The sequence below is a fragment of the Lagopus leucura genome, unplaced genomic scaffold, assembly GCF_019238085.1.
Source record: "Lagopus leucura isolate 7727_CA_CO unplaced genomic scaffold, USGS_WTPT01 145-22_obj-0_obj, whole genome shotgun sequence".
In the NCBI taxonomy this organism is placed as follows: domain Eukaryota; kingdom Metazoa; phylum Chordata; class Aves; order Galliformes; family Phasianidae; genus Lagopus; species Lagopus leucura.
Genome location: NW_024966015.1, coordinates 98,667 through 110,653, shown reverse-complemented (window position 1 = coordinate 110,653; position 11,987 = coordinate 98,667). Strand labels below are relative to the sequence as shown.

Here is an 11,987-nt window from a genome sequence, read left to right as displayed (position 1 = left end):
CCCCCCCCACCCACAGCCGCCCCTATGGAGCCCCCCCACGCCTCATCCCTACCCCCACCCCCCACCTCCCACCAGGCCGCGGGGCCGGGCCTGGAGGGGTAGTGGGGGTCCAGCAGGCCGCGGTCTACTCCGGCCCTCCCCACACCGCCCCCAGGGCTGCCCCGCGTCCCCCCCCGCACCTCCCGCTGGCTCGGGGCCGCTCACCGGTCCCGTAGGGCCGCGCGGGGCGGAAGGAGGAGCTGCCGCCGCCGGACACCAGCGGGGCTCTGCCGCGCAGCGCAGCTTGCTGCCGCTACCACGCCCACCTCACCGACGGGCAGCGCCGCTGGCCAATCAGAGCTCGCGATCGGAGCGGGGAGGCGGAGCGAGACGCGGCCGCCAGGTTCGGTTGCGACGGAGGAGAGGGGAGGGGAGGAGGGGACGGGAGGGGCGGGGCGGGCGAGGAGCGGCGGGACGGGCAGCCAATGGCGGCGCGAGGCGGGGAGATGCAAATGAGTGTGTTAATATTCATGAGCGGGAAGGAAGCACGTGGCGGGTGGGGCGCGAGGCTCCGCTATGGCCCCGGGGGTTCGGACGGGAGCGCCCCAAAATACCGGTGCTGCACTGCGCGGTGCTTCCAGCGCCCTGCTGTGAGCCCGGGTGGGGGATGAGATCAGAGAGGCACCTTCCACCGCCTGCCCCTGTGCCTCAAATGCAGCAGTGCTGCTCTGCAGGGCTGGGCCGGGTGCGTGGTGCACAAATGCAACTAACCTGGCTGAGCCCCCCGGCCTTTGCAGTGGGGGAAATTCCCAGCAGTGCAGCAGCAGACACACCGTGTAGAGCTGAGTGCTGCTTGCACGGTGGTATTGGGGGTGGGGGCTGCAGCACCAGCTCCCTGCCCGCTGTGGGCATGGGCAGTGCCAGCATTGCATCGCCTCTGGGATGAAAACCCATAATCCTGTTAGTGGGAAGAAGGCTGATTTTCCCCTAATCCCGTTTGCGCCCATATGCCGTCCTCTAAGCCGCTTTGGCTGCAGATGGGTCCCTCGGTCACACCAGGATGGTGACGGCTCTGGGAGCCACGTTGTGTCCCAAGCATTGAGTTGTGTGCTGGCTGCAGGCCCAGGGGAGCAGAGTGTCCATGGCACAGGGCTGGAGTCACAGGGGGGGAAAAAGGCATCCCGATCCCACTGCAAGCTGCCATCCTTCACTGGGCACTGCAGCACGAGCTCAGAACCCCCCCAGGGAGGTATCAATACCTGGAGGGAGAGCCCCATCCTGCTCAGTTTGTTGCAAGAAAGCCCTTTCCCTCCATGTGGCTCCAGGGCTGCTGGGAGCACATACAGGGAGCATGCCGTGCCGTGCTGCGTTCTGCTCTGCTCTGCTGTGCCGCGCTGTGCTGTGCAGCGCTGTACCACGCCGTGCTGTGCTCTGCTGTGCCGTGCTGTGCCCTGCCGTGTCCCGCACCGCCAGCAGCATCCATTGCTCTCCACCTCCCTCACTCAGCCCCGTGCGGTGCTTTGACGTCGGAGGAGGAAGAAACGAATTGAGGGCTGAAGGCTTTTTATCAGAGCGCCTCTTCCTTCACTGCCTTCACTGCAGGGGGAGACGGGGGCAGCACGGACACAGAGAGGGTGGATGAGGGACACGGGAATGGGGGCAGCGATTTCCGTCAAGCGTGAATGTGCCACGGAGCCGCTGTCACCTCCAGCGGTGTCCTGGGAGCGCAGAGCTGCGCCGCCGTCACCCTGAGACCCTCCAGTCCCAGGCCTCGGGGCGGGGATCAGAGCGGGCGTCCTGCCTACCCGCATCCCAACGGAGCTGGGGGACGCAGAGCGGAGCTGCGAGCTGCCAAAGTCCCGGCGGCACCGCGACGTCCCCGTGGAGCTGCGATATCTCCACAAAGCCGTCGCATCCCCACGGCCATACGACACCCCGCACAGCCGCCATGGCCCCGCACAGCCGTGCCCTTGCAGGGGCCCTTTGCGGCCGCAGCAGCCCCGCACTCCCCCCGCCCGCACCCACACGCCTCCAGCGACCGGAGAGCAGATGGTTTCCATGGCGACAGGCACGATGATGACGCACTCTCTGCTCTCCCACCCCCTCCCCACGGGGCCGTCAGCCCTCGCTGCAGCGGGGGGCGGGGGCACCCAACAGCCGCCCCCGTGCGCGGGCACGCGTGTGCGCACGGGCTGCGTGGATGCTCGTGATCGCAAGCACCTGTGCACGCACGTGCACGTACACGCATGCACACTCGTGCACGTGCATGCACGCGTTCGCACACCCGTGCATCTGAACGTCCCCCCCACCCCACCACTGGGGGTGGGGGGGGGGGGGGGGGTGACCAGCAGCGTTTCCCAACTCCGTGGGGACGCAGCAGCGTTTCTTATCTCTTTATTGAAGGAAGACTATTTCTAGAATAAAGGCTACATCGTCACGTCGCCTCGTCCCTCGGTGGGGTCGGGTGGGTGTAAAACGCCGGAGGAGGAGCGGGGAGCAGGCACGGCCCCCCCCCATTGTGTGCACCCCATGGCATTGGGGCGGCCCCGGGGTGGGGGGCAGTAGGGCCGGAGTGAGGGGTGACCCCGCAGGGATGAGGGGCTGCTGGCGGCAGGGCCCTACTCCGGCCGGGGGGGCGGGGAGGGGGACAAGCAGAGGGCTCCGGGGGGGCGTGGGGCAGCGATGGGGGGGCAGAGCCTCGGGGGTACTGAGGGAGAGGGGGGACCCCGACCGCATGGTGGTGGATTTTGGGGTGCGGGGAGGGCTCTGCGTCCGAGCTCGCCAGGATTGTGCTGGGTCAGGACCTGCGCAGGACCCGATGCTTTGTGCTTGGGCTGGCGGCTCTGGGGGACGGGAGGGGGCTCAGCAGGGGGCAGCGGAGGGGGCTCCCACCCAGGGAAGGGCACCGTGCAGGAGGGACAGCCCAGGGCTGCTGTGACCGTCACCAGGGGGGTGGCTGCACCGCTGCCACGTTGCACAGCACACGGGGACCTGGGTGGGCGTCCACGGCCCCCGGTGGGGTCCCCCCATCCCATCCCCACACGCCTGTGTCCAGTTGTGCTGCAGCATGCACGCGGCCGGCCCCACAACCCCGTCCCACTCCACGAGGCCGAGGGTCCCCACGGGTCTGTGTCCCCAAACCCAACGATGGCCACAGCTGCCCCGCAGGCACCGCAGACGCAGGGAGCACACAGGGACAGCCCCACCACGGGGAGGTGGGGGGGGGGGCCGGGGGGCACGGGCCAGTCCGGGGTTCTACATGATGCTGCACTTCCCCTTGATTTTGTCTGTCCTCTTCTGCTTGCTGGAACGCTTCCCGTCGATGGTGAGGCTGACGTTCCTGCGCTTCTCCAGGTTGAGCAGCTCCTGGAAGAGCTCCTTCACGTTGTAGTTCATCTTGGCCGAGGTCTCCATGAAGGCGCATTTCCACTCCTTGGCCACGGCCTCCCCTTCCCTGCTCTCCACCTCCCGCTGCGTCTCGTCGCACTTGTTGCCCACCAGCATGATGGGGATGCTCTCCACGCTGCCCTTGATCTGCACGATCTGCTGGTAGATGGGCCTCAGCTCCTCCAGCGACTGCTTGCTGGTGACGGAGAACACCAGGATGAAGGCATGGCCCTTGGAGATGGACAGGCGCTGCATGGCTGGGAACTGATGGCTGCCGGTGGTGTCGGTGATCTGCAGCGTGCAGACGCTCTTGTCGCAGCTGATCACCTGCCTGTACGTGTCCTCGATGGTGGGGATGTAGGTGTCTCGGAACGTCCCCTTGACGAAGCGCAGCACTAACGAGCTCTTCCCCACACCGCCGGCACCAAACACCACCACGCGGTAATCGTTGCTCTGCTCCGGCATCGTGGCCCCCTGCTGCAAGGGATGGAGCACAGGGCACACATCACAGCTGCGGGATGGACCCCCACTGCCGGCCCTCTGCTCCCACTGTGTGCAACAGGGGGGGTCCCAGCGCAGCCCCCCGCCCTTGGGCCGCCCTTCAGGCTGTGGGGTGGCTCTTGCCGCCCGCCTGGGGTGCAGCAGCCTTTGCTATTTTTACCCCCCCCCCCACGCTGCGGCCATATGGCCGAGCCACAGCCAACGGCACAGCAGCTGTGATCGGAGCAGCACTGCCGGGGGGGGGGGGGGGGGGGGGGTGACACGGACACCCCCAGCAATGGGAGCAGCACAGTGGGGCAGCCCCCAGCCCGCTCCGACGGTCCCCAGAGCCCTGGGGCTGTGCTGTGGAGATGGATGTGCTGAGTAAGGAGGGGCCATTTCGTGCACAGAGCTCAGCGCCGCGCTGTGCCACCGCTCTGCCCTGCGGATGGTGTCACACAGCTGCGGGCTCACGGCACGACGGGTCCCCACGAGGTGTCCCCACATGTGGGGGCATCTCTGCTCCCCACGCAGAGCGCAAGCACTCGGGAGGTGCAAAGCGTGCCGTGCCACGGGGCTGCCATGCCGGCAGCGCCATCCCAAAGGAGGTGAGTGGGCACACAGGGATGGCACACGGTGCTGCTTTGGGGTCAGCTCTGCCCCACTCTTGGCATGTCCCATGTGCACCCAGGGGATGCGGACCTTTCGTGAGGTCCCACGGGCACCCATTGCCTCACAGCATTGCCTGGCACCGGGCGAGTACATGGGATGCAGCCAGAGCCCATCAGCACGGCCTCAGCACCTAAAGGTTTGGTTCTGTGCCATCTGGAGGCGTCGGAGCTGCACGGGGATGGAGCAGAGGCCGTGATGGCAGAGCAGCCCTGTGCCATCATCCCCGTGCCACCATCATCCCCGTGCCACCACCATCTCCGTGGCACCTGCCTGCAGCGGTGCCGAGTACCACATCCCCGCTGCCATGGGGTGCCAAGGGGTGGGAAGGGGCCTCCACGGCACCCACGGGTGCTGCAGAGCCCCGTGCAGCCCCGACCTGCGCTTCTCCCCGGTGCTGAGGACGGCGCCTGAGCCCCCCCCGGAGCTCCGCACCATCAGCGGGGGAGGGGGGGGGAACGGGGGGAAACACACAAACATGCGGGGCTGGGGTCGGGATGGGGGGCGGAGAGAGACGGGATGGGGCAGAACGGAGGGGCGGGATGCAGGATGGGGGCAGGATGGGGGCAGGGCAGGACGGTCCCCGTGCCCGCCCGCTCCCCGCCGTCCCTGCCTTTGCCCAGGGCATCCCCTACCTCCCCCCCCCCCCCCGCCGCCCCCGGCCCCGCTCCCCCCGCGCGGGCGCATTGCGGTGCCGCCGCCTCACCGTGCGCTGCCCGGGATCCGCCCTTGGCTGCGGGCTGCACCGCGGCGTCAGCGCATGGCCCGGCCCGGCGCTGTGCGGTTCCGATGCGGCGGCCGCTGTCCGCTCGCTTCGGTTCGGTTTTCGGTTCGGCGCGGTTCCGCCCGGTGCGGTGCGGTGATGCGGGGCCGGCGCGGCTCTGCGGGGCTCAGCTCGGCACGGCGCGGTGCGGTGCGGCCGCCGCAGAGCCGATCCCGCCCCGCCGCCGGCCCCGCCCGCCGCGCCCGCCCCACCCGGGGCTGCCGGACCCCCCGGTACAGCCCCGAACGGCGGCGGAACGGGAGGGGACGGACGGACGGACGGACGGACGGACAGGGGTGGGACAAACGGACGGGGATGGGACACGCGTGACTTGGGACACGGATACGGAGATGGGGACGCAACGACACGGGGACGTCTGACGGGGCTGGGGACGGACAGACGGGGGCAGACGGACGCCCGGATGGGGGGCAGAGCCGTCGGAACCGCTGCGGCCGCTCAAGGGAACCGGACCGCGCTTCGGGTTCACGGTTCCCCCACCACCACCGGCACGGGACCGGGGCTGCGTTCCCCACTAACAGCGAGGGGCTGCAGCCCCCACAAAAGGCTCTGGGGGCGGCGCTGTGCGGCCGGGGCGCTCGCTCTCCATCCAGAGCAGCAGCAATTAAAATCCGCAGCTGCTATTAAGAGCAGCCAGCAGAGGAGCGGGGCTCCAGCACCCAAACACCAACACAGGGCTTTGGCTGCGCTTTTTGGGGACGAGCTGACAGCAGCCGCAGCCCCCCTTCCCCCCTCGCCCCCCCCCCGGACCCCCGGCAGCGCTACCAGCCGTTCAGATGCCGCTCATTGCAGGGGATGAATGAGTTCCCTTCAGCATTTTCACTGCGGCTCCTCCTCCGTTCATTCACTCCGCAGCTCCCCACGATGCCGGGCGCTGCGGGGGCTTCCCAGGAACACACAGCACAGAGCGGGGCTTCGTCGGGAGGGCCTCATCTTTCCCCAATCCATACATCAGAGCATCAGTCCCACTGCAGAGCACCCCAGGGACCCCCAGCGAGTGGGGAAATGCCCGAGCTCAGCCCTGCTGTGCGCTGCCTGGCAGAGGTGCAATAACACACACGGATTCGCTGCATGGAGACAAATGAGATTCTCATCAGGCCCTGCTGATCTGTGCCAGCCCAGGCCTAAAATAACGCTCCCTTCCTCTCCTCCCCCCCCCCTTTCGCCACTCCAGGTTGCTTCAAAGCAAGATTAATTGACTTTGGTGCGCCGCAGCAATTAAAGCACCGAGCACCAGGCCCTGTCAGATGATCCTCATCAGCCTCCATATGCTGCAGCTGTGCCAACCGCTGCTCCAAGATGCTGCCTCGCAGTCTCCCCCCATCCCTCTTGCTGTTTGGCTCATTGCAGCACGGCTCGGCCCCTTCTCCACGTCCTTAGGATTCCATCAGTGCTTCCAGGAGCTCTGCTCTGCCTGGGGGAGCTGCTGCACGACTGATGGCCACGGAGAATGGAAGCAGAGCCCCCGCGAGAGCAGCGCGCTGAGCTCCTCAGCATGAGGGCAAGCAGAGCGGATCGCAAGGGACCGTGATGTGCTGAGCCCCGGGGATGCAGCAAGGTGCTCAGGCACAGCGCAGCCTTGGCTCTGCCCTACAGCTCATCGACCTCTGGGGAAGAAATATCCCTGAAAGCACCGACAAAATGGCCCTGCACAGCCTCAGCACTGCCAGCACGGGTAGAGCTCCCCTCGCTGCTGTGACTCAAACGTGGGTGTCTGGCTTGGAAACATTGCTGCTGTGCATCGCTGCCGCCCATCTCTTGCCATCTGCTGGACCCTGGGCTGCAGGAGAGCATCCAAAGGCCTCCCAGGTACGGATGGGAGGCTTTTCCAGCAGAGCTGAGGTTTTCTATAGGGAATGCACAACACGGGGTTGAGGTGGGGGGAATGGTGCAGGGCACGGAGCCCAGCCTCGTTTCTTCATTAATCACTAAGAAAAGCTCCATTTGTGGGTCAAAATGGAGCTCGGAGCTGTGGCAGCAGTGGCACCGAGCAGCCCCAGAAGGGATGTTATTTTTGGCAGCTATTACAACCAGGTTTTGCTCAAAACTAAGCTAGCAAAAGCAGCTTAGTGCAGCTGTGCCATCCGCGCTCACACCTGCCTCTGCCTGCGCTTCTGCCGCAGTTCCTCCCCTTCTCAGAGCCCGAGCAGCAGGGAAGAACCCCGCAGCCAAATGCAGTGCAGGGGGAGCAGGGAGGAGGGGGTGGCCGTGTGGACCAACAGGGAATGAGATGCGTGCTGAGCTCCTGGGACACGGCCTCAGAACTGCAGCGTTTGTGTCCAGCACGAGCTGCTGCACCTGCAGATCCAGCAGGCAGCGACAGGACCTTGAGGCGCCTGCATTGGGGCGCTGCGTTGTTCTTCATTCCCTCTGAGCACGCAGACGTTCTCCTTGGGGTCAGTACTGCAATACCAGCAGGCCGTGATGTTTGGCTTTGCTGCTGAGCTCCGGTGTCCCCCTGAGTGGTGGGGATGGCTGTGTGGGGAGGAGGTGAGCTTCGTTTCCCACCTCACCACTTGAGGAAAACCAGCCCAGCCAGCACCGCGTAACCCAGCACCAGGAAGAGGACCTTCAAGAGACGACTGCTCTTGTCTTCCAGCTCCTTCGCCAGGATCTCAAAGAAGGTGATGAACAAGAAAGTGCCCCCTGCAACGCCTTGCAGGAGCAGAGAAGTGATGCTGCCCGCCGTGCTCTGGGTGCTCTCGATCCCCATCCCAATGCTGATGCCCAGAGGGATCATCAGGCTCACCGTCACCGCCAGCTTGGCAGCGTCCTTCATGGGCAGCGAGGCCTTGGCCATGCTGATGCCCAAAGCCACGGCCACCAGCGTCTCATGGATGGCAACGCCCAGGAACAAGCTCAGCACTCTGCTTCCCTCCTCCTGCAAGCCCAGGGCCAGGCCCTCAAAGATGGAGTGAGTGCACAAAGCGAACACCAGGCTGACCAGGCGCAGGGGGCTGGAGCGGGACAGCTGGTGGACATTCAAACCATGGCTGTGGGAGAGCCGGCCGTGCTCAGCGTGCAGAGCGCTGCCCCGTGGGGCTGCAATGAAGGGACTCTCGTATTCAGAGTCGCTCCCGGCGTCCGAACCGGCGTTGAAGGTTTCTAAGTCAATAAATGAGGGCTTTTCCTTTTGGAAGGTCAAAACGAGCTGCTCCACAAACACCGTCATGAAGAAGCCAAGCATCATGATGGTCTCGGCCACCGGGTAGTCTGTGGTCACGTTCCCTTGCTTAAGGACTTCATCGAGCTGGAACAAAGCACACAGCCCTGTGTCAGCTGCTTTTTGCCCTCCATAGGCACACAGAGCATCACCAGGAGGCTCTCAGGGCTTCCTACAAAACTCCTTTTGGGAGGAAAGTCTCTGACAGGCAACACGGGGGGGGGGAAGCTTGGCTCTGTAACAGTGAAATATTCCTGCTGCGTTCACACAGCTCCAGAGGGAGATTAAACTGATCCAGGATGCTTTAACGCCCTCGCATTCAGACCTCGGGGTGAGACAGGGAACCTGTTAGCTTCACACAGAGCTCAGTGGCCATCTGACCACTGATGTTTTAAACGCAGGCCTGGAGTCAGGAGTTTGAGCCTAAAGCCCCAGGCGATGCTCAGCCTCCTCCTGCACCAAACAAGCCTAGCTTTCCAACCAAACAGTACCCGAATGGAAGGAGGGGGCTCTGTGGTTACAGACAGCCCTCAACGCCTCCAATTCCACAGGGAATTGAGCTGAGCTCCCCGTGGGGCTCAGGCACCCCGTTACCTTTCCTCTCACGGCGGGCAGCAGGGCGTTGAAGCAGGTGGCCAGGAAGACCCCTCCTCCAAAAGAATTGCAGAGGGTGATGAGCTTCCTGGAGCGCTGAGCCTTCTCGTAATCAGCCTCGATGATCTTGACGGGGAGGAGGGACCCGGCCAGCATGAGGACACAGATGCCCAGCAGACACAGCACTTTGGCTGCCACAACCTTCATGGTGCTGCCCTGCAGCAGCTCTCAGAGCAGCGGGTGCATCAGCAGGAGAGAGAGCGCGGGCAAAGTGCAGGGAAAGGAGCTCCTGGAGCTGGTAGCTGTGGACAGGAGAGGAGAGTTTTGCTGTGTATTTAGCATGTAGAAGAGCACCTTGCACCCCAGCTGTGTGCCAGCCCCTGTGCAGGAAGGACCCGAGCTCTGCCTTCACTCTGCTAGGCGATGAGTGGGGAGATCACAGAGAGGCACAGAGCTCTCACACAACTGAACTGCAGCAAACAGGAACTCCAAAACCTTGCAAGAGCTGCATTGGCTGCACGAAACTGGCACAGCCTCAGCTGGTGGAGGTTTTAATCCACTCCATCTCGCAGTGAGACCCACCTGAGTCCAAAGGGTCAAGACATTGGTTTTAACCACGAGAAATGAGTAAGGGCTTGAGCTGACAGCCTTCAGCTTCGTTCAGGAATGAAATTAAAGATCCCCTTCCAGCACTCATGCAGGGTTTGGGGTTGTTTTTTTTTTGCACTGTCCTCAAAACCAGACCAGCAGATTCAATTTCCTCAGCCCCTTCTGCAGTCCCTGTCGGTGCTGCCTGGCTGCTTGTGGCTCTGATCCGTTGGCACCTCTCTCAAGGAAAACCCCGTGCAGAAATGCACTGTGAGGTCCCCTACTGTTCACAGGGTGTAACAAATGAGGCAAACCAGGTGGTGGTTTTACATCAGAGAGAAATGCAACATCTGAGTAGTAGCCTGGGTCCTGAAACTGACTCCATCTGAAACGGGTTTGCCTCCAGATCACACGCAGCGAAACCCATTTAAAATGATTTTAGGAAAGTGACAAAATGGAATCTATTTACATAACATGAACAGGTGCCTCTGCTGACTGCTCTGCTCTGCTGATGAGCACAGGCAGCACTGTACCCCTGCTGGCATCAGATAGCAGCCCCAAACTGAGCTGTGCTCACACACACCCTCGCACCAGTGCTGGACGAGGTAAATAATTGGATAGCTGCCCATTGGACCATCAAATTAATTTTAAAACAAAAGATTCCTGAGGGAAAATTTCCCTAGAGGGTTGACAGGATGAATCACTACAACCCCTCCTGTGCAGCAGGCTGCATAGATGGTGATTGTGTTACCGGGTACGTTGGGGTTGATGGATGCTGTGCGTGATGGGGGAGTTTAAAACCCTCTTTTCAAGTTCGAGCTCAGCCTACCCAGGAGCAAACAGAGGTCACAGCAGTCCGTCCATCTGCAGCAGGGCTGGCTCTCAGTTGGTGTCTCAGTGATGTTCAGCAGCAGCACAGCTCAGATGACACTGATGGACTCGCACTGGGCCTGAACAAGGGCAGAGCTGGGCACATGCTGACAGGCGGGCTGCGGCTGTCACTGCTGCTGATGGGCAGAGATGCTGCCCCTGGGCCTGCCAGTGCCTGCCAGCACATTGCTGACACAGCTAACAAGCCACACTGCCTTTGTAATGCACACACTGCAGTTTGAGCATCAACAGAACAAGGGTGTCACCTTGCACGGTGATGGCAAGTCGTTACACCACATCTTACGTTAGTGACAACACATTGGGATCGCACAGAGAAGAGCTCATGGCTCTGCTTGCTGGGCGTGAAGGTTGCATCTCAACTGTTATGTGCAGGCAGCTCCCAGGAGAGCAAGCAAACAGCACTGAGTGTTCCAGCACCTGCACCTCTTCTGGAGTCAGCCTGGCCTCCGCTCAATCCCAGAAAACTGCTTCTGCTTGTGTCTAACCTGGCCCCAGCAAAGTGCCTCGAGCTGCTGGCAGCAGTGGAACGGCCCTCTGTGACCTCTGAGGAAAGCAGCTTAGTGACAAACGGAGCAATGGAAGCTGGAAATACCTCGTGCTCCTCTCAGCCCACTCCTCCCAGCACGCAGCGGTCGGCTCCTCTGACTCCTGGATATATTGGCAGCCCAGAAACCTCTGTAACAAAGAATGAATGTGGGATAGTTACCGCGTGGCTTACCGTCAAAATATTTGGGCAATAGAAAGTGCAATGAAAAGACAGCGTGAAGTTTAACGTCCCAGATCTGTGCCCTGACGCTGCTGGGGTGTGGGAAGCAGGCCGGGCCCCCAACCTCCCTCTGGATGCCCCCCGATGCCTGCTGACAGCACACAGGGAGCCCGGGGGGAAGGGGCCGTGCTGGGGGCTCCTCCCAGAGCGTCGGCACGAGGTGGGGTCTGCAGGGACAGCACCGGGGAGGGGGATGAGATGCCCAACGGCCCTGTGCGCAGGGCCACAGCCCGAGCCCCCCCCCCCCGCTGTAGGGCAGCCCCACAGCCCTCGAGCCCCGCCCAGGCCCCAGATCCCACCACAGCCCCTGCCCCACCCCAGTTACTTCAGTAACACCCCCCCCCCCCCTCAATCCCAGTTCCCCCAGTAACAGCCCCCAACTCCTTGCTACCTCAATAGCGAACCCCCCCGATCGTCCCAGCTCCCCCTCAGGACCGGATCCCCGCCTCCCTCCTCCCGACCCCTTCAGGAACGGCCCCCGGCTCCCGTTACCTCACAGCCCAAACTCCCCGCCCCAACGCCCCCCACTCACGCGCCGTCCCCCGCCTGCGCCCCGTCCTGGCTGCCCCCGCACGGCCCCCGCCCCCGCTCTGGTGAAGCGCTCTCCTATTGGCTGCGGTGAAAAGGACGGCCTCCCATTGGCCGCGGCGGCCGTCAGTCAGCCCGCCACGCCCAACGGGCGGGCGCCG

General features: G+C 63.6%; 2 protein-coding genes across 2 annotated transcripts; both read right to left on the bottom strand.

Annotated features, from left to right (window-relative positions):
- Window positions 1-3,029: 3,029 nt before the first annotated feature.
- On the bottom strand, window positions 3,030-5,285 carry DIRAS1 (DIRAS family GTPase 1). Its single transcript, XM_042892923.1, has 2 exons — window positions 5,222-5,285; window positions 3,030-3,843 (listed from the first exon to the last, which is right to left on the bottom strand). Exon 2 carries the CDS (start codon window positions 3,829-3,831, stop codon window positions 3,235-3,237), a length of 597 nt encoding a protein of 198 aa, XP_042748857.1. The 5' UTR covers window positions 3,832-3,843; window positions 5,222-5,285; the 3' UTR covers window positions 3,030-3,234.
- Window positions 5,286-6,060: 775 nt separating this feature from the next.
- On the bottom strand, window positions 6,061-11,859 carry SLC39A3 (solute carrier family 39 member 3). The gene is made up of 4 exons (XM_042892911.1): window positions 11,831-11,859; window positions 11,125-11,207; window positions 9,054-9,355; window positions 6,061-8,546 (listed from the first exon to the last, which is right to left on the bottom strand). The coding sequence occupies exons 3-4, from the start codon at window positions 9,258-9,260 to the stop codon at window positions 7,806-7,808; spliced, it is 948 nt and encodes a 315-aa protein (XP_042748845.1). The 5' UTR covers window positions 9,261-9,355; window positions 11,125-11,207; window positions 11,831-11,859; the 3' UTR covers window positions 6,061-7,805.
- Window positions 11,860-11,987: the final 128 nt, after the last annotated feature.